The sequence below is a fragment of the Mobula hypostoma genome, chromosome 4 (genome assembly GCF_963921235.1).
Source record: "Mobula hypostoma chromosome 4, sMobHyp1.1, whole genome shotgun sequence".
Lineage (NCBI taxonomy): Eukaryota > Metazoa > Chordata > Chondrichthyes > Myliobatiformes > Myliobatidae > Mobula > Mobula hypostoma.
The window spans coordinates 192090171-192113278 of NC_086100.1; the positions used below are offsets into that span (position 1 = coordinate 192090171).

Here is a 23108-nt window from a genome sequence, read left to right on the forward strand (position 1 = left end):
ATTCTTGTATTCTGAGGCTGTGCCCTCTGGTCCTAGACTCCTCCACTATAGGAAACATCCTCTCCATGTCCACTCTATCTAGTCCTTGCACTATTCAATAGGTTTGAATGAGATCTCTCCTCGTTCTTTTAAACTCAACGTGATTAAAGCCCAGAACCATCAAATGCTCCTCACCAAATATTTAATTGTATGCTTTTGCTTCCTGAGTTGCCTCAGAGAATATGTAGATCAGACTTCAATTTGTTTTAAACCAAATTTTTGTTTGCTTTGTAAAGGATCTTTATTTTTAAATCTTTTCCCAACGTTTTTCAGAGAGTAAATTTTATCTCTGCAAACAGCATTTCAGATTCCAATCTCTTTGTGTCTTCTTGCTGAATCATGACTCTTTGTCACAATCTATGCAGTACTTGAAGGCTTCAAAATTACTCTGTGATCTCTTAATGAGTTTGCAAAATCTTTCTAATCACCATTATCAAAGGCATTAAATCAGTGTCAATCTAACGGGTTAATGACTTAATTAAAGTTGCAATCAGAGGAATTTTTTCCCCACTCTGTGCATCCCCTCACAATTAAACTAATTTCCATCCCATACTATTTTATGTTTCTCTCTCTCTTTCTCTCTTCTCTCCACTACTGTTCTTCTTCTCTCCCTCTCCACTCTCTCTCTCTCTCTCTCTCTCTCTGCCTCAGAAGGCAGTGGAGGCCAATTCTCTGGATTCTTTCAAGAAAGAGTTAGATAGAGCTCTTAAAGATAGTGGAGTGAAGGGATATGGGGAGAAGGCAGGAAGGATACTGATTGTGGATGATCAGCCATGATGACAGTGAATGGTGGTGCTGGCTCGAAGGGCTGAATGGCCTACTTCTGCACCTATTGTCTATTCTCTCTCTCTCTCTTTCTCTCTTTCTCTCTTTCTCTCTTTCTCTCTCTCTCTTCTCTCCACTACTGTTCTTCTTCTCTCCCTCTCCACTCTTTCTCTCTCTCCCCACTTCTTTCACTCAAGTTCAAGTTCAAGTTTAATTGTCATTCAACTGTACGTGAGTACCCATGAATACTGTCAAATAGCGTTTCTCTAGGTTCAAAGTGCAAAACATAGTACCAACAGTTATACCCAGCACAAGACATGTATGGCACATATAAGCTGCCAGTAAAACATACAGTCACACTAAAAAATATATGATAGCCCAAGTACCTGAGTGACATGTCCTATAACCTGATGTTGCAGGGGTGTTATCAGCAAGAACAAGCAGTTCTCAGCGGTCCGCAGACAAACGTATGCACTCAGTCGCTTCTCTGAGTAACTGAGGTCAAACACACCACATGGCATCGTGGTTTAGAGGGTCGAGAGTGAACAAATCAGAAGAGTTGGATATTCACTCTTGTGAATAGCTACACACTGCACATGTTCCTCTCTACATCAACAGTTCTTCATCAGTGAGAGATTTAAAGATTCAAGGTACATTTGTTATCAGAGTATTTATGCAGTATACAACCCTGAGATTTGTCTTCCTGCAAAAAGGCACAAAACAAAGAAATTCTATGGAACCCATTCAAGGAAAACCTCAAACACCTAACGCACAAAAAAAAACAAATCGTGCAGTGGCAAAAAAATGAATGAATAACACCCAGAATATTAAATATCAAACTGCAGAGCCTTAGTTCATTTCAGTTCAATTTAGTGACATTTGTTGACTGCTGGCCTTAGAGCCAGTCTGCCCCAATCAAAATCACACAAAATGGCAATAAAAAAAGGAGGAACCAGAGACCAGAAACACCATAAGATATAGGAGCAGAATTAGGTCATTTGGCCCATCGCATTTGCTCTGCCATTTCACCACGGCTGATCCATTTCCATCTTATCCCCAATCTCCTGTCTCTTCCCCCTTTCCCTTCACGTGCTGACTAATCAAGGATCTATCAACTTCTGCCTGAAAGATAGCAAACAACTTTGCCTACACAGCCACCTGTTCGAGCAACAAAGTCCACAGATTCACCACCCTCCTGCTAAAGAGGTTCTTTCTCATCTCTGTTCTAAATGGATGTTCCTGTATTCTGAGGCTGTATTCTGGACTTTGTTATGTACCCCGTAACGGGTTAAGGAACCAGCAGAAATGGAACACATCTGGAGTCTGGTTTTGCTGTTAACTAATGCTATTTTATTAGTGACTACATAATAAAGTAACATAAAACCAGATAAATCAAACAGGTTAGCAGAGAATATGCATATATATATATATATATATAGGGGTGGAAATACAAAACCCAAACTTCTTCAAGCTTAGGTGACAATTGATACAGTCTTACGATGGTAGGTAAACAAAGTCAGTTTAGTTCCTGTTATTGACTTGAGTAGAATTGAGGAGAGAGAGAGGTGTTTTTTGTCCTCGTAACCCGATGCCGTCGATTCTTCCCATTGTCCTCCGAAACTTCTAAGTTAACCAAACTTGACCAACTTAAGAGCGCCGTCTTCAACTGATAATCTACCAACCCAGGCGAAGGTTAGACACACTGGTAGACGCCACAGGGTCGATCTTTCACGCATTAATAATCACAGTTCGATTCCTCTCAATCGATCCTCAGTCCCACACTCATGGGCACCTGAAAAGGATAGTGGTAACTTCACCACACTTTAGTGCATCTGCGTGTCCTGTGAAACAAGCAACTACGCTGGTTTAAATACTGTTGTGCTGAACACCAGCTGTCCATCAAGTAGCTCCCCCCTTCTCTCTCTGTAGGAACTCAGAAGCTGGCAGTGTCCTTGCAGAAATCCCAAACAAACTGAGAGCAGTCTTCACCCCTCTCTCTGTTTGTGTTGTACAGCTGCACGCTCTCTCTCTCTTTTTAAAGGCACAGTCCATAATGAATACCTCAGGACATCGTCACAACTTAGACTCTCCCACCATAGGAAGCATCTTCTCCACATCTACTCTATTGAGGCCTTTCAATACTCAATAAGTTTCAATGTGATCCCTTCCCCCCTTCAATCTTCTGAATTCCAGTGAGTACAGGCCCTGAGCCATCAAATGCTTCTAATATGATAGGCCTTTCAATCCTGGAATCATTTTTGTGAACCTCCTTTGAACCTTCTCCAATTCTTTCTTCCACGTCCTTTCTTAGATAACTGCTCACGATACTCCAAGTGAGGCCTCACCATTGCCTTATAAGGCCTCAACATTACACCTTTGCTTTTATAACGTAGACTGCAGAGTTCTCTGAAAATGGGTCCAATCCACGAACTGCGCTGATCAAACTTGGCCCGAGGTCCAAGACTCCTGCACCCTCCTCTGGCAGCAGCATGAGCGAGAGGGCCGCAGGAAGAGTAAGGCTCTGAGAAACAAATGCAGGGAATTGTGTACACAGCTTCCCTTCCATGGACTTTGTCTGTATTCAAGTTCCTATGAGTGAACATGATCAACAGTCTCCCATGGTCTAACTATGTAGATGCCACAGCCAAGAAAGCACACCAATGCTAATACTTTCATAAGACCATGAGTAATAGGAGCAGGAGTCGGCCATCTGGCCTGTCGAGCCTGCTCCGCCATTCAATAAGATCGTGGCTGATCTGGCCATGGACTCATCTCCACCTACCTGCCTTTTCCCCATATCCCTTAATTCCCCTACTATGCAAAAATCTGTCCAACCTTGTCTTAAATATATTTACTGAGGTGGCCTCCACTGCTTCATTGGGCAGAGAATTCCACAGATTCACCACTCTCTGGGAAAAGCAGTTCCTCCTCATCTCTGTCCTAAATCTACTCCCCCGAATCTTGAGGCTAGGTCCCCTAGTTCTAATCTCACCTACTAGTGGAAACAACTTCCCTGCCTCTATCTTATCTAATAATTTTATATGTTGATACAAGATCTCTCTCATTCTTCTCAGGAGGCTACCACACTTCACACAGTAGGAGCCTCCAAAAAGTAGCAAAACCATGTTGCATGGTTCTAGGGGGCCTGAGTTACGGACAGAGGTTAGCCACACTGGCTCTTTATCCTCTGGAAAATAGGAGAATGAGGGGTAAACTCACTGAAGTTTATTGAATCATGCGGGGAATGGATAAGCTGAATGGTTATAATCTTTACCCCAGGATTGGGGAGTCCAAGACAAGAGGGCATAGTTGCAAAGTAAGGTGGGAGAGATTTAAAAGAGATCTGAGATGTAATTTCTTTTACACAGAGTACCTGGAATGAGCTGCCAGAGGAACTGGTTGGGGTGGGTAAGACTACAACATTTAAGAGGATTTCAGTCACCCACCACCTATTCTCTTTCACAAAATAGTATCACAAGTTTCTTTAAGTCCTCCTAATGGAGCAGTTTTGGCCGTGATCGCCCACATCAATATGACACGGCACGTATTGTGGATGAATAGACCAGCTTGCCCTACTTCAATATCTCAGGATAAAGCTTTGGCCAATTAGGACTGAGATAAATGGGCATTTCTTCATCCAGGGTTGTAGAATGCACATCCAAGAGTATTAAGTATGTTCAATATTAAAATCAATGAATGCTTAGGCAGGTTTGATCAAAGAGAAAATGGATAGGAAAGGTTTAGAACAGGGGTTCCCAACCTAGGCACTACGGTGACAGACCCCTTGGTTAATGGCTTGGGTCCATGGCATAAAGGAGGCTGGGAACCCCTAGTTTAGAGGGATTTAGGTCAATCACAGGCAGATAGGATGAACTCAAGTGTGCATCTTGGTCGGCGTGGATGGGTTGGGTTGAAGGGCCTGTTTCCTTGAGGTATAATTCTAGGAGTTAACAGGGAATCAGAAGAAACAACACGGCGGGGAAGGAGGAGCAGTGGGAGGTGCTTTGGGGTTCTAACGTTTAACTGTCACTCATTCTTTGGGGCACTCCTCTGTTTTCCTGGTTGTTTGCGCAGAAAAAGAATTTCAGGATGACTATTGTATACATATCTCTGACATTAAATGTACCTATTGAATCAGGCCTTTGGCCCATCTAAGAGCATAAGATATAGCAGCAAAACTAGGCTATTTGACCCATTGAGTCTGCTCTGTCCAATGACTAGGCCTCCACAACTGCTTCTGGCAAAGAATTCCACAAATTCACCACTCTCTCTTTAGTCTGTGTTGAACTGTTACCCTGCCTATGGTGTCAGTAATGAAATTATTAAATTTTGGAGCAAGTTTGAGGCATTTTTCTGACCTACTTTTGTTTCATTTTACTGTGCCAGATAGACAAGGCAGTGATTTCAACAATGTCACGTTCTCTTCCACCTTCAGCTGAAGCAATGTGCTCAATTCTAGAACATGGGACAGTTCAGCCCCACGTCAAGCTCTTTCAGTGTTGTGCCGAACTAATTAAATTGGTAATCAAACACCTCACTAAACTTATTCTTTCTGCCTACACAGCATCCATATCCCTCCCCCCCCCACCCCCGCCACCATTCTCTGCCTCACCTAAGAGTCTCTGTAGTATTTGTCTGTATCACCAACTCCTGGCAGCACATTCCAGGCACCTGCCAGTAGCTCCACTTTCAACTTAAACCCCTCACCCTCCAGCATTAGACACTTGGACACTGGGAATGCGATGCCAGGTGTCTATCTATGACTCTCGCAATCCCTATAGGCCTCAATCGGATCTCCTCTCAGCCTCCGCTCCTCCACACAAAACAACCCAAGTCTGACCAACCACTCCCGGCGGCACACACCCATAAATCAATCCAGCCAGCCAAAGGTTAGGTTAGCCTTACTGATTTTGCATCAGGTCAAATCAGTGAAGACTGCGCTGGGCAAGTGCCTGAGTGTCGCCGCTCTTCCAGCTTGTTAGTAAATGCGAACAAAGTCACTGAGAGACAGTGAAACCAGTGGATATAGAAGTGCCTCATTCAGCATTCGAGAAACTCATGGAAGAAGAGGCCTGCTTGACCCAATGTTACCTGACATTCTCATTCCCTAAAGATCAAAGGTAACAGCAGGACAATTCTATAGTTACAAAGCTTCCTTTGAATTACGTATAGTTTTCATACACCTCCTTCTGCGCACACGCACTCTAGACACCCAAAATGAATGTTAATCCCCCTACTGACTCCAGGCCGCATTTATGCATATGCATTTTAAATTCAATCTGCAAACCACATTCAAATCTGAAGATTGGCTGCTGGTGATATTAATATTTGCTATATACCCAAGAGGCTCCATATGTCACTACTACAAGGCGTGACGACCCTGCCTTACACGAGTCCCGGGCTCAGCCGACTCCGGCTGACACTACCTGGTACGGGCCCCTATCCAGGGTTCCGGATCCCACTGCCTTGTGGGTATCTTTGGGAGAAGAGAAGGCTAAGGAGTATACCCTACACAAATCTGGAGTGGAGCCCCTAGGGCGGTTGGATGACATATCACGTCACCTCCTGGCAGCTCCTGCAGCCAAGCTGATGCCAAATGTACTGCTTCACATTCCTTTGGACCACATCCACGAGGCCGAGAGGGGGATCTTGATGGCTGGGCAGCCCAGGATCGCCATATTCATCGCCCAGGTCTGCGCCCCAAGGTGCGCATCCATTGTCTACTTATACAGACAGAGCCATTAAAATAATTAACATACCCTAACCTCAGAACAGGCACCAACATAACATGCCCACAACTTACTAACCCTAACCGTGCATCTTTGGAATGTGGGAGGAAACCGGAGCACCTGGAGGAAACCCCCATGTTTATGAGGAGAATGTTTAAAATCCTTACAGGCAGTGGCAGGAATCTTATAGCTGGCTGCTGTAAAGTGTTGTGCTAACCACTATGCTACTGTGCCTCCCAGCTTCCCAGTAAACTGCTTCTGCGTTTCTGAAGGGAACAACTTATGAGGAAGACTGCGAGAGCTGGAAATGAGGTCAGCTAACAGACTGGCAATAGATGATAATGGTGTCATTTGAGCTTGTTAGGTTTAATCTTAGATCACAATCTAAACTAAATTACACTGGAGTGTGTCCAGGGATCATTAATATCTCCGTATTGACGGGAAGAGAGTAAAACTGAGCAAATAGGATTCAGACCAAAACATGTAAAAATGTGCTGATCTGATGATCAAGCAGATGACACAGCAGCGTCTCCACTTCCTGGGAGGATTGAGGCAAGCGAGGCCCCCCCCCCACCACCCCCCCATCTTAACTGCACTTTATGAGAGCACCATTGAGAGTGTTCTGACAAATTGCATCTCCATCAGGCACGCGAGCAGCTGAGTATTGGACCTGAAGTCCCTACAAAGGGCTGTGAGGACAGCTGAGAGGAACTCAGGGGTCTCCCTGCCATCCATTGGGCACATTTATCAGGAGCGCGGCCTACGCAGGGCCCTTAGTATTATCAAGGATCCCACCCATCCATCCAGCATCCTCTTTGACTTTCTACCATCAGGCAGGAGACTCCAGTGCATAAAGATAAGAACGGTCAGGATGGGAAACAGTTTCTTCCCTCAGGCCATTAGGCTTCTGAACTCCCTGCCGCATCACACTCAAACTGTCACTGGCTAGTCTGATCTGTACCTTAGAATATTTAATTTATGCTCTTTAGTTTGTTTATTTATGTGTAATCCATCTGTAGATTTCATCATTTTACCACTGTGCTTTACACTCTAGCTCAGAGAAACATTGCAAACACAAGGAAACCTGCAGATGCTGGAATTTCAAGCAACGCACACCAAAGTTGCTGGTGAACGCAGCAGACCAGGCAGCATCTCTAGGAAGAGGTACAGTCGATGTTTCAGGCCGAGACCCTTCGTCAGGACTAACTGAAAGAAGAAATAGTGAGAGATTTAAAAGTGGGAGGGGGAGGGGGAGATCCAAAATGATAGGAGAAGACAGGAGGGGGAGGGATGGAGCCAAGAGCTGGACAGTTGATTGGCAAAAGGGATATGAGAGGATCATGGGATGGGAGGCCCAGGGAGAAGGAAAAGGGGGAGGGGGGAAAAAGCCCAGAGGATGGGCAAGGGGTATAGTGAGAGGGACAGAGGGAGAAAAAGGAGAGAGAGAATAAGAATGTGTGTATATAAATAAATAACGGATGGGGTATGAGGGGGAGGTCCGCCAGGGAAAGCAGGATCTCCCAGTGGCCACACATTTTAATTCCACGTCCCATTCCCATTCTGATATGTCTATCCACGGCCCCCTCTACTGTAAAGATGAAGCCACACTCAGGTTGGAGGAACAACACCTTATATTCCGTCTGGGTGGCCTCCAACCTGATGGCATGAAAATTGACTTCTCAAACTTCCACTAATGCCCCACCTCCCCGTCGTACCCCATCCATTATTTATTTATTTATATACACACATTCTTATTCTCTCTCGCCTTTTTCTCTCTCTGTCCCTCTCACTATACACCTTGCCCATCTCTGGGCTTTTCTCCCCCCCCCCCTTTTCCTTCTCCCTGGGCCTCCTATCCCATGATCCTCTCATATCCCTTTTGCCAATCAACTGTCCAGCTCTTGGCTCCATCCCTCCCCCTCCTGTCTTCTCCTATCATTTTGGATCTCCCCCTCCCCCTCCCACTTTCAAATCTCTCACTATCTCTTCTTTCAGTTAGTCCTGACGAAGGGTCTCGGCCCGAAGCGTCGACTGTACCTCTTCCTAGAGATGCTGCCTGGCCTGCTGTGTTCACCAGCAACTTTTATGTGTGTTGTCAGAGAAACATTGGCTTGTTTGATGGTATACATGTACATAGTTAAATGACAATACACTTGACTCTACTTAAAGAAGATTCAAATACCTTGTTACTTTAAACAAAATATGTTTAACTTTTAAAAAAATTTAGATCCATGTTTGTTGGTGCCATGGTAACGTAGCTGATAGTGCGACGATATCACATCTCAGGGTGTTCCGGAATTCAGATTTCAATTCCGGCACCATCCGGAAGGAGTCTGTACGTTATTCCCGTGAACAGCATGGGTTTTCTCCGGGTGCTGTGGTTTCCTCCCACAGTCCAAAGACGTACCGGTTGGTAGGTTAATTGGTCATTGTAAATTGTCTTCTTAAAATTAGGCTGGTGTTAAAATACATGGGTTGCTGGGTGGTGTGTTTCATTGGACCGGACGGGTCTGTGCATTTCTAGATAAATAAATGTTTAAGGCGGAAGTATAAAAACATGATTAACAAACACTTAAGAGAGTAGCAGACATCTGCTGTAGAGACTCAGTGAGTCAAGCGACATCTGCGTGGGAGAGAAAGGAATTACATTTGGTAAATTGGTTTATTATTGTCACATGTACTGAGATACAGTGAAAAGCTTTATTTTGTACGTCATCCATACAGATCGTTTTAGTGCCACTGTGCATTGAGATACAAACACGTGAAAACAACAATGCAGAATGAAGTGTTACGTTGAGGGAATGCAAGAAGGTGCAAGGTCATAAAGGGGTATGTTACGTTAGGGGTCATCTTATTGTATTAGGCAGCGGTCCCCAACCACCGGGCCGTAAAGCAAGTGCTACCGAGCCGCGAGGAAACGATATGATTTGGCAATATGAGTCAGCTGCACCTTTCCTCATTCCCTGTCACGCCCACTGTTGAGCTTGAACGCACGCGAGGTCATTACCCCCGTGTCATCCATGTCAGCGCGGGAAGAAGATCAATTCCTCGAGCTTGCAAATGACGGCGGGCTGAAAAGTATGTTTGACATAACATCTCTGCCAACATTCTGGATCAAAGTCAAGGCTAAATATCCTGAGATAGCCATGAAAACACTGAAAACGTTGCTTCCATTTCCAACATATCTCTGCGAAACGGAGTTTTCTGCAATTAATGGAATGAAAACTAAATTGCGGAATAGACTGGACATAAGGAACCCCCTTTGAGTATCACTGTCTCCCATCACCCCTCGATAGGACCGTCTTGTTGCAGGGAAACAAGCCCAGGGCTCCCACTGATTCAGTGATATTGGTGTGTTGCAATGATTTTATATGTTCATACGGGGAAAATATGTGCTGTGTGTTTAATATCCAAACGTTGCTTAAAATGTTATGATGCTATTGACTTATAAGTGACTTATATAACCGTATAACAATTACAGCACGGAAACAGGCCATCTCTCCCCTTCTAGTCTGTGCCGAACGCTACTCTCACCCAGTCCCACCGACCTGCACTCAGCCCATAACCCTCCATTCCTCTCCTGTCCATATACCTATCCAATTTTTCTTTAAATGATAATATCCAACCTGCCTCTACCACTTCTACTGGAAGTTCGTTCAACGCTTACTTCAAGCTCCCCTGTCCTCCCTGATAATTGACTTATCACTATATTCATGCGAGGAAGATATGCGCTGTGTGTTTAATATTAAATTCGTTAGATAAACCATTTTAGAAACGAAATTGAGTGTATTAGCCACTTATCACCGATACTCCGGTCGTGATTAACACCCCCCCCCCGAACAGAATCGCCAAAAAACGATTTGTAGAAAAAAATCAGCACGTACACGCATGTGCAAATCACGCATGCGCACTGGTGCCCGCGCAAGGCTTTATGGTCATTGTAGTCTTTCTCGGGGGTAAACACAACGTATTTGACTGCTACTCTTGTCCGTTGTCAACCTCCACCCCAATCGGCTGGTCCGCAAGAATATTGTCAATATTAAACTGGTCCGCAGTGCAAAAAAGGTTGGGGACCCCTGGTATTAGGGACCATTCAATAGTCCATAAGACTGTAAGACATAGGAACAGAATTAGGCCATTCATCCCATCGAGTCTGCTCAACCATTCCATGGTGGCTGACCTGTACATCCTTGGAATGTGGAAGAAACCAGAGCACCAGGATGAAACCCATGCAGTCACGAGGAGCTCAATCAAAAATAAGACTGTTAGGAAGACCCCCTGTATAATAAGATGGACTTTTTACCCTATCTTGTTGTCTGCCTGGCCTGCAGTTGCTCTGCAAAGGTAACACTTTATTCTGCAATCTGTTATTATTTCTCCCAACACTACCTCAGCGTACAGTTGTGATAAAATGATCTGTATGGATGGCTTGCAAAACAAAGTTTTTGCTGTAGTCAGTGCATGTAACAATAAAGTTTAAGCTTCAAAGCAAATTTATTATCAAAGTGCATATATGCCACCATATACAACCCCAAGATTCATTTTCCTGCAGGCATACTCAATGAACCCATAGAATAATATCTATAGCAGAATCAATGAAAGACTGCACTACTTGGGCATTCAACCAGTGTGCAAAAGATAACAAACTGTGCAAATACAAAAAGAAAGAAAGAAAGAAAGAAGCAATTAAAATGAGAAACTCTGCAGATGCTGGAGATCTAAGCAGCACACACAAAATACTGAAGGAACTCAGCAGGCCAGGCAGCATCTATGGGAAAGAGTACAGTCAACATTTTGGGCTGAGAATTTTCATCAGGACTGATAAAGGGTTTCAGTCCAAAAGGTCGACTGTACTCTTTTCCATAAATAAGCAGTAAGTATTGAGAAAGTCAGATGAAGATTCTGTGAACCTGAATCCATTAGTAATTAACCAAATTACCAATTTGTTTCTAATGTCTCTGTGTAAGCTCTCATCAAGTCTATGTATGATTGCAAAATTGTTATACAGTGGGCAGTAAACAGAAGTACCTAAGATTACAATGGAATCCACGTCAATTGGGGAAGTGGGCCAAAAAGCCACAGGTGGAATTTAACTTGGAGAACTGCAAAGTGTTGCAGTTTACTACGTTAAGCCAGGGAAAGACTTACACCGTGAAATGAAGGGCCATGGAGAGGATTGTAGAACACAGAGACCAGGGGTAGTAAAGGTACTTGTGCCCTGATAGTGGAGCCACAGGTAGACAGGGTGGCAAGGAAGCCATTTGACATACTTGTGTGTTTATCAGTCAGGGCACTGAGTACGGGACACAAAAGAGACTGCAGTTGCTGAAATCTGGAGCAATGAATAGTCTTCTGGAGATATTCAGCAGGTCGAGCAGCATCTGTGGAGAGACTTCTCCCAGAGAAGCTGCTCAACTCACTGAGTTTGGTCAATACCTGGGTTATGACCAATGAAAAAATGGCTGGAGGCACTGAACACTTCAGTGCAAGGGTGTTTACTAGATGTGCCAAAAATCAAACTCTCAAAACTTAGCAAAAATAGTGAAAAGTAAACTGTCAATATTTACAAAAAAAATCTACCAGAATGTTGGCCTTCATTGCTAGAGGGATTGAATTCAAGAGCAGGGAGGTCATGCTGCAACTATACAGGGTACTGGTGAGGCTGCACCTGGAGTACTGTGTGCAGTTCTGGTCTCCATACTTGAGGGGGGATATACTGGCTTTGGAGGCAGTGCAGAGGTGGTTCACCAGGTTGATTCTGGGGATGAAGGGGTTAACCTATTAGGAGAAATTGAGTCACCTGGGACTATATTCTCTGGATTTCAGAAGAATGAGAGGGGATCCTATAGAAACATACAAAATTTTGAAAAGGGTAGATAAGATAGAAGTAGGAAAGTTGTTTCCATTGGTAGGTGGGACTAGAACTAGGAGACGTTGCCTCAAAATTCAGGGAAGATGATTTAGGACAGAGAAGAGAAGAAACTGTTTTTCCCAGAAAGTGGTGAATCTGTGGAATTCTCTGCCCAGGGAAGCAGTTGAGGCTTCTTCACTAAATATATTTAAGAAACAGTTAGATAGGTTTTTACATAGTAAGGGAATTAAGGGTTATGGGGAAAAGGCAGGTAGAGCTGAGTTTACAGACAGATCAGTGGTGGGGCAGGCTCGATGGGCCGGATGGCCTACTCCTGCTCCTATTTCTTATGTTCTTATGTTAAAACACAATAATAGCTCCATACTTATAACTTGTCCAGTGTGAACTCATGGCAGCCCCAATCTCTCTCTCCAACTGAGGGCAATTAGTTGCCTTTTTTTTTAACAATAGGACATACCATCTTTAATTACCAAAAAAGTTCACTTAAGACTGCACATGAATTAGTATATGACACACTTCACAATGTAGTTAAAATCACAATAGAAAATAAACACAAGTATATACCCAGTATACAAACAACATATACACATTTATTCATCCCCGTTACTAAAAAAAATGGAATATTCCACTGTGTATGGTGGGAAAGGCACCATAATACCAACTTCAGCGCTTCTGCTCGGATTAGGACCCATTATGAGAATATACGGGGGAAGACATTGACATGCACACACTCAGCGCAACGACAGCAGAATGACAAAGTAATGTTTGTGTATGCGGGTGTGTGTGTGTGTGTGTGTGTGTGTGTGTGTGTGTGTGTAAAGAGTGCATTTACTGAATGCCACAGGATCCCCCCGCCCCGGAAGACTGTTTGGGATTTGGGACTTGCTGTTACAATTATATCAGGTCATTAGCGACATCACATTTGGGGTATTGTTTGCATTTCTGGTCACCTTACTATAGGAAGAATGTCATTAAGCTGAAAAGAGTGCACATGAGGATGTTAGTAGGATTGCAAGGACAGGAGAAGCTAGATACGCTGGGACTTTTTACCCCACAGCATAGGGGGCTAAGGAATCACCTTCATTATAAATTCATCATGGGCATAGATAAGGTCAGTGGTCACAGTTTTTTTCCCAAGGAGTGGTTTACTCCTGAAACCTTCTCCATTAATGGGTATAGCCACAAAGCAGTGGAGGTTTGCAATCAGAGTTTTCCTTCTAGATAAGCTGCCAGTCACAGCTGACGAGCCCCGTCTGCCTGAACCGACTAGTTTTAAGGCACCAGTAACCCACCTTTGCCCCTTCTCCTGCCAGTACAAATGGCTCTGCTGGGCTTAGTAGCTAGGCCATACATGAAGGCCAGGAGCTGGTCTTGGTTGTCAGAGGCAATTTGGACCCAGGCCATTGGGAACATTTAATACGTAGTGGGAGTTTATCCCTACCACCACCCCCAGCTATGACAACCTTAATGACTTTATAGAGGGTTATAAGTTCCTTACAGGCATAGATAAAGTGGATGGTTGCAGTCTTTTCCCAAAGTTAGAGGGCATAGCTTTAAGGTGAGAGGGGAAGGGAGCTGAGGGGAAATTTTTTCACACAAGAGTAGTGGGTACATAGAACAAGATGCTCTTAAGTTCTAAAACCAGGTACGATAACAACACTTAAAAGACACTTAGACAGATACCTGATCGGAATGGCTTAAAAGTATACTAAATAAACCGGCAAATGGACTAGCTCAGAAGGACAGCGTGGCTTTTAGCGTAATACTATTACAGTGCCAGTGATCTGCAATCAGGGTTCAATTCCTGCCATTGCCTATAAAGAGTATGTACCTTCTCCCCGTGACCACACGTGTTTCCTCTGGGTGCTACGGTTTCCTCCCGCAGTCCAAAGACCTACGGGTTAGGGCTAGCAACTTGTGGGCATGCTATGTTGGGGCTGGAAGTGTGGCAACACTTGTGGGCTGCCCAGCACAATCCTCGCTGATTTGATTTGACACAAATAACGCATTTCACTTTACATGTCGATGATTCGATGCACATCTAATAGCTCAGAAAGGACTAGTTGGGCCAAATAGCCTGTTTCTGCACCGTATGACTCAATGACTCCATGATTCTGTGTAGGTGTTCAGAAAAAAGTGGCATCACGCTGTCTATGGTGGTCCTGTTGAAGACTCAGTGTTTTGCCATCCCTGACAGTGCCTGCTATTTGCTTACTGCTTTCTATTGAGTAATTTCTTGTTCCTCTCCAATTCTATAGCATTGAATGAACCCACCATTGACTATGGATTCCAGAGGTTACAGAAAGTGATCCCACGGCACCCTGGAGACCCCGAACGATTACCAAAGGTTAGATCTTTCTCTATTACCAATACTGAGATTTACAGAAGTCACAAGAGGTAGTGACCATCAGTCACTGAGAAAACCTGGCATAAGGATATAAATTGGCCAGTCAGGACAGATTGGGTGGTGGTACAATTATAGGGAGATTGAAGAGAACATCGGCAACTGTTGGGGTAAAGTTGCATAAGTGAGAAGTGGTGGTATATTTTCTGCAAGAAGGTGCTGGAGTCTAATGACTCATTGTAGGCTGCTTCCTGCAGGTCTGCTCATTACTGAGGATAAAATTAATCAATTCATTTGAACGTACCTTTGTGAATGATAACACCATGGGACCATAAGACACAGGAGCAGAGCTACACCATTCAGCCCATCAAGTCTGCTTCATCATTTCATGGTGATTTATCATCCCTCTCAACTCCATTCTCCTGCCTTCTCCCTGTAACCATTGACAACCTGACTAATCAAGCACCTATCAGCTTCCGCTTGAAATATACCCAATGACTTGGCCTCCGAGCCATCTGTGGCAATGAATTTTACAGATTTGCCATCCTATTGCTAAAGAAATTCCTCCTCATCTCTGTTCTAAAGTGACGTCCTTGTATTGTGAGGTTGTGACCTCTGGTTCTAGACTCCCCCTATACAGAAAACATCTCTCCATATCTGTTCTACCTAGGTCTTTCAGTATTCGCTAGGTTTCAATTAGATATCTCCTTATTCTCATAAACTGCAGCAAGTACAGGTCCAGAGCCCTCAAACGCTCCTCATTCATTAACCCTTTCAGCCCCGGGATTATTCCTGTGAACCTCCTTCTGGACCCTTTCCAATGCTAGCATATTATTTCTTAGATCATCATCATTGTGTTCCCTGTTGCATGATCATGATTGTTCTTGGAATTTTTTTCTGCAGAAGTGGTTTGCCACTACTGTACCTTCTTCTGGGCAGTATCTTTACGAGACGGATGACCGCAGTCATTATCAATGCTCTTCAGAGACTGTCTGCCTGGTGTAAGTGGTCGCATAACCAAGACTTGTGGTGTGCTCCAGCTGCTCATATGACCATACACCACCTGCTCCCATGGCTTCCCATGACCCTGATTGTGGGGCTAAGTAGGTGCTACACCTTGCCCAAGAGTGACCTCGAGGCTAGAGGAGGGAAGGAGTACCATACATCTCTTTTGGTAGACATGTCTCCACCCCACCACCTTTTCTCATAGATATAGTGCCCAAAACTGCTCAGAATACCCAAAGTGCAGTTGGACCAATGCCTTAAACCAGGGGTCCCCAACCTTTTTTTGCCCGGCGGACCAGTTTAATATTGACAATATTCTTGCGGACTGGCCGACCGGGGTGGGGCGGTGTCCAAGTAGGGTTAAGCTCACCTCAACATGTCTTTTACAGATAGGGTTGCCAACTTTCTCACTCCCAAATAAGGGACAAAAGTAGCAGTCAAATCCCGGGACACCTTACCCCAGGAAAGACTACTATGACCATGAAGCCTTGCGCGGGCACCTGTGTGCGCATGCACGTACGTGCTGATTTTTCCCCCACAAATCGGTTTTGCCTTCATCTTCCCGACTATACTGTACATACGTTATTTCTACTTTATATGGGCTGTGTACTTATCATATCATTCCTGCTTTTACCATATGTTAGTGTTATTTATTTTCGGTTTTATATGTTATTTGGTATGATTTGGTAAGTTATTTTTTGGGTCTGGAAACGCTCAAAAATTTTCCCATATAAATTAATAGTAATTGCTTTTTCGCTTCATACCATTTTGGCACAAAAGGTTTCATAGGAACGCTGCACCTTAGCGGGGGAAATACGGGACAAACCAATTTAGCCCAATATACGGGATGTCCCGGCTAATACGGGACAGTTGGCAACACTATGTTCAAGTTCAACAGTGCGTGACAGGGAATGAGGAAAGGTGCAGCTGACTCGTATTGTTCCTTGCGGCCCAGTAACACATGCTTTGCGGCCCGGTACTGGTCCGTGGCCCAGTGGTTGGGGACCACTGCCTTAAACAACCTCAGCAGTATATCCTTGCTTTTATATCTAGTCCTCTCAAAATTAATACTTTATCATGCAAAGTGAAAAAGCTTACTTTTATATACTTTATCCTCCATTTGCAAACTAACCTAAGCTCTCAATATCCCTCTGTAAAGCATTTATATCCATCCTGAAGTGCATTTTTCTATTTGGTTTGCATTATCTGCAAATGTATCTTTTACATTTCTTTATTCCTCCAAGTCAATATACATGTACATTCTGATCTGCTTTAATTCAGGAAAGATGTGGAGACTTTGGAAAGGGCACAGAAGTGGTTTTCCAGGATGCTGCCTGGATTAGAGAGTATTATCTATAAGAAAAGTTTGGACAAACTTGGCTTGTTTTCTCTGGATTTAGTCTGTCTCTAATCTATGGCCATTTTATGAGGTACACTTATACACCTACTCGTTAATCCAAAGTATCTGTTCAGCCAATCATGTGGCAGCAACTCAACACATAAAAGCATGCAGACATGGTCAAGAGGTTCAGTTATTGTTCAGACCAAACATCAGTATGAGGAAGAAATGTGATCTAAATGACCTTGACCACGAAATCTGATGTGTCGGTGTTTCAGTGGAGTAAAGGAAACTACAGTGGCATGAGAGAGGAACTGGCCAAAGTTGACTGGAAAGAGACACTGGCGGGAAAGACGGCAGAGCAGCAGTGGCTGGAGTTTATGCTAGAAATGAGGGATGTGCAAGACAGCTATATTCCAAAAAAGAAGAAATTTTCGAGTGGAAAAAGGATGCAACCGTGGTTGACCAGAGAAGTCAAAGCCAAAGTTAAAGCTAAGGAGAGGGCATACAAGGAAGCAAAAATTAGTGGGAAGACAGAGGATTGGGAAGTCTTTAAAACCTTACAAAAGGAAACCAAGAAGGTCATTAAGAGAGAAAAGATTAACTATGAAAGGAAACTAGCAAATAATATCGAAGAGGATACTAAAAGCTTTTTCAAGTATATAAAGAGTAAAAGACAGGTGAGAGTAGATATAGGATCGATAAAAAATGATACTGGAGAAATTGCAATGGGAGATGAGGAGATGGCAGAGGAACTGAACAAGTATTTTGCATCAGTCTTCACTGAGGAAGACAGCAGGATACCGGACACTCAAGGGTGGCAGACAAGAGAAGTGTGCGCAGTCACAATTACGACAGAGAAAGTACTCAGGAAGCTGAATAGGCTAAAGGTCGATAAATCTCCTAGACCAGATGGAATGCACCCTCGTGTTCTGAAGGAAGTAGCTGTGGAGATTGCAGAGGCATTAGCGATGATCTTTCAAAAATTGATAGATTCTGGCATGGTTCTGGAGGACTGGAAGATTGCAAATGTCACTCCGCTATTTAAGAAGGGAGCAAGGAAGCAAAAAGGAAATTATAGACCTGTTAGCTTGACGTCGGTGGTTGGGAAGTTGTTGGAGTCGATTGTCAAGGATGAAGTTACAGAGTACCTGGAGGCATATGACAAGATAGGCAGAACTCAGCATGAATTCCTTAAAGGAAAATCCTGCCTGACAAACCTATTACAATTTTTTGAGGAAATTACCAGTAGGCTAGACAAGGGAGATACAGTGGATGTTGTATATTTGGATTTTCAGAAGGCCTTTGACAAGGTGCCACACATGAGGCTGCTTAGCAAGATAAGAGCCCATGGAATTACAGGAAAGTTACATACGTGGATAGAGCGTTGGCTGATTGGCAGGAAACAGAGAGTGGGAATAAAGGGATCCTATTCTGGTTGGCTGCCGGTTACCAGTGGTGTTCCACAGGGATCAGTGTTGGGGCCGCTTCTTTTTACATTGTACATCAACGATTTGGATTATGGAATAGAGGGCTTTGTGGCTAAGTTTGCTGACGATACGAAGATAGGTGGAGGGGCCGGTAGTGCTGAGGAAACGGAGAGTCTGCAGAGAGACTTGGATAGATTGGAAGAATGGGCAGAGAAGTGGCAAATGAAGTACAATGTTGGAAAGTGTATGGTTATGCACTTTGGCAGAAAAAATAAACGGGCAGACTATTATTTAAATGGGGAAAGAATTCAAAGTTCTGAGATGCAACGGGACTTGGGAGTCCTCGTACAGGATTCCCTTAAAGTTAACCTCCAGGTTGAGTCGGTAGTGAAGAAGGCGAATGCAATGTTGGCATTCATTTCTAGAGGAATAGAGTATAGGAGCAGGGATGTGATGTTGAGGCTCTATAAGACGCTGGTGAGACCTCACTTTGAGTACTGTGGGCAGTTTTGGTCTCCTTATTTAAGAAAGGATGTGCTGACGTTGGAGAGGGTACAGAGAAGATTCGCTAGAATGATTCCGGGAATGAGAGGGTTAACATATGAGGAACGTTTGTCCGCTCTTGGACCGTATTCCTTGGAGTTTAGAAGAATGAGGGGAGACCTCATAGAAACATTTCGAATGTTAAAAGGCATGGACAGAGTGGATGTGGCAAAGTTGTTTCCCATGATGGGGGAGTCTAGTACGAGAGGGCATGACTTCAGGATTGAAGGGCGCCCTTTCAGAACAGAAATGCGAAAAAAATTTTTTAGTCAGAGGGTGGTGAACCTATGGAATTTTGTTGCCACGGGCAGCAGTGGAGGCCAAGTCATTGGGTATCTTTAAGGCAGAGATTGATAGGTATCTGAGTAGCCAGGGCATCAAAGGTTATGGTGAGAAGGCGGGGCAATGGGACTTATAGGATAAAATGGATCAGCTCATGATGAAATGGCGGAGCAGACTCGATGGGCCGAATGGCCTACTTCTGCTCCTTTGTCTTATAGTCTTATGGTCTTATGATTGTTGGTGCCATATGGGGTGGTTTGAGTATCTCAGAAACTGCTGATCTCCTGGGATTTTCACCCACAACAGTCTCTAGAGTTTACAGAAAATGATGTGAATAACATCCAGTGAGTGGCAGTTCTGTGGACGAAAATGCCAGATTAACCTTATATTTCCTTGAGGCTCTCTGCATGCCTCTCACAACTCACTTTACCACTCCCCTTTGCATAAACAGCAAACTTAAAAAAATTAGGTGAGTGATTGAAGTTTGAAGTGATTGGGAAATGTACAGTGTGGGGGTGGGAGGGAAGATATCAGCAGTAGTTTTTTTTAATAGAAATTGGTGGGTGTGTGGAACACTCTGCTAGGGCTGGTTGTAGAGGCAGATACATTGGGGACTTATAAGAAACTTGTAGAAAAGCATATGGGTGATAGAAAATGGAGGGCTACGGTAGTGGGAAGTGTAGATTTGCAGGTTGGCACAACATCATGGGCCAAAGAACCTGTACTCTGCTGTAGTGTTCTATGTTCTTCATATTACATTCATGCCTCATATCCAAACTATTGATAGAGGGTGGCCACACATTAGATAGGTTGGTACAGAGGGCATATAGTATACTTGCCTTCATTGGTTCGGGCATTGAGAATAAGAGTCAGGAAGTATGCACAGGATCGAGGTAAGCTGTGGAGAGGTGTAATCCTAGTCTGCTCCGTCATGGGCACTAACCTCTGTTGTATCCAGGACATCTTCAAGGTACGATGCCTTAAAAAGGCAGGCGTCCATCATTAAGGACACCAATCACCCATGCAATGCCCTGTTCTCGTTGCTACCATCAGGCAGGAGGTACAGAAGCCTGAAGACACACACTCAATGATTCAGGAACAGCTTCCTCCTCTCTGCCATCAAATTTCTGAATGGACATTGAAGCTATGAATACTCACTCACTACTTTTTAATTTCCATTTTTGCACTACTTATTTAATATAAGTACTTAATAAATATATATATTTAAAATATATATACTCTAATGTATATATATTACACATACACACACTGTACACATTGTAATATACATATACTTACTGTAATTCATGTTTTTTCTATTATTGTTATTATTACCACAGAGACAACAACATTCACGACATATGCCAGTGATATTAACCTGATTCCGATTCTGGTTTGGCGGCACTTGGATTATTGCTTGTAAATCTGATCACTCCATTACAGGAAGGAAGTGGAGGCTTTGAAGAGCATTCAGAAGAGGCTCACCAGGATGCTGCCTGGATTGGAGGATATGAGTTAAAAAGAGAGTTTGGACAAATTTGGATTTTTTTTTTAGGTTATGAAGGCACGCAGTCCTCTTTTATTGTCATTTAGTAATGCATGCATTAATAAATGATACAATATTTCCTCCGGTGTGATATCACAAAACACAGGACAGACCAAGACTGAAAAACTAACAAAACCACACAATTATAACATATAGTTACAACAGTGCAACAATACCATAACTTGATGAAGAACAGTCCATGAGCACAGTAAAAAGTTCAAAGTTTCTCGAAAGTCCCACATCTCTTGCAGACGGGAGAAGGAAGAAAAACTCTTCCTGCCATGCCCGACCACGGTCCGACTCTGAGTCGTCCGAAAACTTCGAGCCTCCGATCAGCTCTCCGACACAGCGTACTGAGCACCATCTCTATCCGAGCGATTCGACCTCAATCTCGGTCGCCAACAGCAGGCAAAGCCAGGGATTTTGAGGCCTTCCCTCCGGAAGATTCACAATCGTGCAGTAACGACAGCAGCGAACGGGCGTTTCAGAAATTTCTCCAGATGTTCCTCTGTGCTTTCATGTCTGTCTCCATCAAATCAGAATTGTCCATGACCCCTATTTAACAGATACAATATCATTTTTCACCGGAGGGCTGCGCACACGCGGCGCGCTGCACTCTCTCCTCCTGCCAGTTTTTTCTGGAACGTCAGATGCAGCAGGGATATCTGATGGAAGTTTATAAGATTATGAGAGGCGTAGATTGTGGAGACAGTCAGAATTTTTTCTCCCGGGGTAGAAATAGCAAATACTGAAGGTGAGAGGGGTTTAAGTACAATGTGTGTGGAGCATGTTTTCCTTTACACATGGTGTGGTGGATAGCTAAACAGGTTAATGTTAATGTTAAATAGAGTCGTAGAACTATAGAGTACAACGGCAGAGACATTGGCTTTAACCCATCTAGTCCCTGTCAGCCTGGTCTTCTGTCGATTCGCATCTGCCTGTATGTGAACCATAGGTCTCTATACCCTTCTCGTCCACATTATTAAATCTTCTGCACTCTTCTGGTTTAAGATGGTGCTAGTGCCCGGGCACGAGAGCAAGAAACGATCCACTGGTTGGCTGATTTAAATGCTGGACCAGGTTGGAAAGGCCAGGCTCAGGCTGAATCAAACTGGCAGGTCCCAGGTCCAGCAGTGAGGAATAACCTGCTATTTGGCTGGTCCACGAGGTTTACTCAGCTCTGCACTGAATCTGGGCTGTGGCCTGCAACTAACAGGCTCCTGGATTGGCAGCAGTGACGACTGGTTTCATGGCTGTGGGCTCACTTTTGTGAACTTCAGTACTGAATTTTATTTGCTTTCTTTTATTGTTTGCACATTTTTTTTCTCTGCACATTGGATGTTCAGAGGTCTTTTTTTAAATTGGATTCTACTGGGTTTCCTTGTTTTGTGGCTGCCTGCAAAGAGACAAATCTCACGATTATACGTAGTATATATTCTTTGATAATCAATGCACTTTGAACCTTGAACCTACCTGAACTTCTCTTAAATGTTAGAAATGAATCAAACATACAGCTTGAGAAGATATGGCCCACCTGCCTGCCCCAGCTCTTCGATAAATTCTTCATGGGCTGTGATACATCTTGAGAGGTTTACGGAAAAGCTTTTCTAAATCCCTCTGTTTCTCTTCTCCTTTCTTTTGCTCTTCTTTCATCACTTTTGCTTCTTTCCTTCCTCCTTTGGAGCTTGAATCCAATGTGAGACTCAGCCTCTTGGCATATTATGTAACTTATTAAATAATACATCATATTATTGCTATAAGAGATTGAAGGTTGTTTAATTATCTGTTGTACCTTGGATTTTAATAAGCTCTTGGCTTTTTGCTTGATATTGAAATTCTGACGGGGGGGTCACAGATGAATTTTTACAATTTTGCTCTTAATTGTTTTTGCTGTGAAATCCCATTTCCTCAGGGACATCATTATTATTGTATTAATATTGTAGGAGCTCTTAATATAATATTAGCAGGCGATGAGTTAGCAAGTGTTCACACCTATAGAATACTGTATCAGGATTATAGAACAGTAGGCAGAATATTCTGTGTGTGTATAAGGTGTCTGTGTATGTACGTGTGTGTGTGTGTAAGGTGTATGTGTGGATGCGCGCATGTCTGTATATGCGTATATGCGTATGTGCGTGTGTGGCATGTGTGTGCATGTGTTTGTGTGTGTGTGTGTGTGTGTGTGTGTGTGTCTGTGGATTGTAAGATTTATTC

The 23108-nt window shown here is 43.6% G+C and overlaps 1 protein-coding gene across 1 annotated transcript in view; it reads left to right on the forward strand.

The window, feature by feature from the left end:
- The window catches only part of LOC134345011 (transcription factor COE3-like), a 496949-nt gene that overhangs the window by 423339 nt on the left and 50502 nt on the right, over positions 1-23108 (forward strand). Inside the window, exon 11 of the mRNA XM_063045143.1 lies at positions 14664-14752. Coding sequence (XP_062901213.1) covers positions 14664-14752 — 89 coding nt within the window. The remainder of the gene's footprint in view (positions 1-14663; positions 14753-23108) is intronic.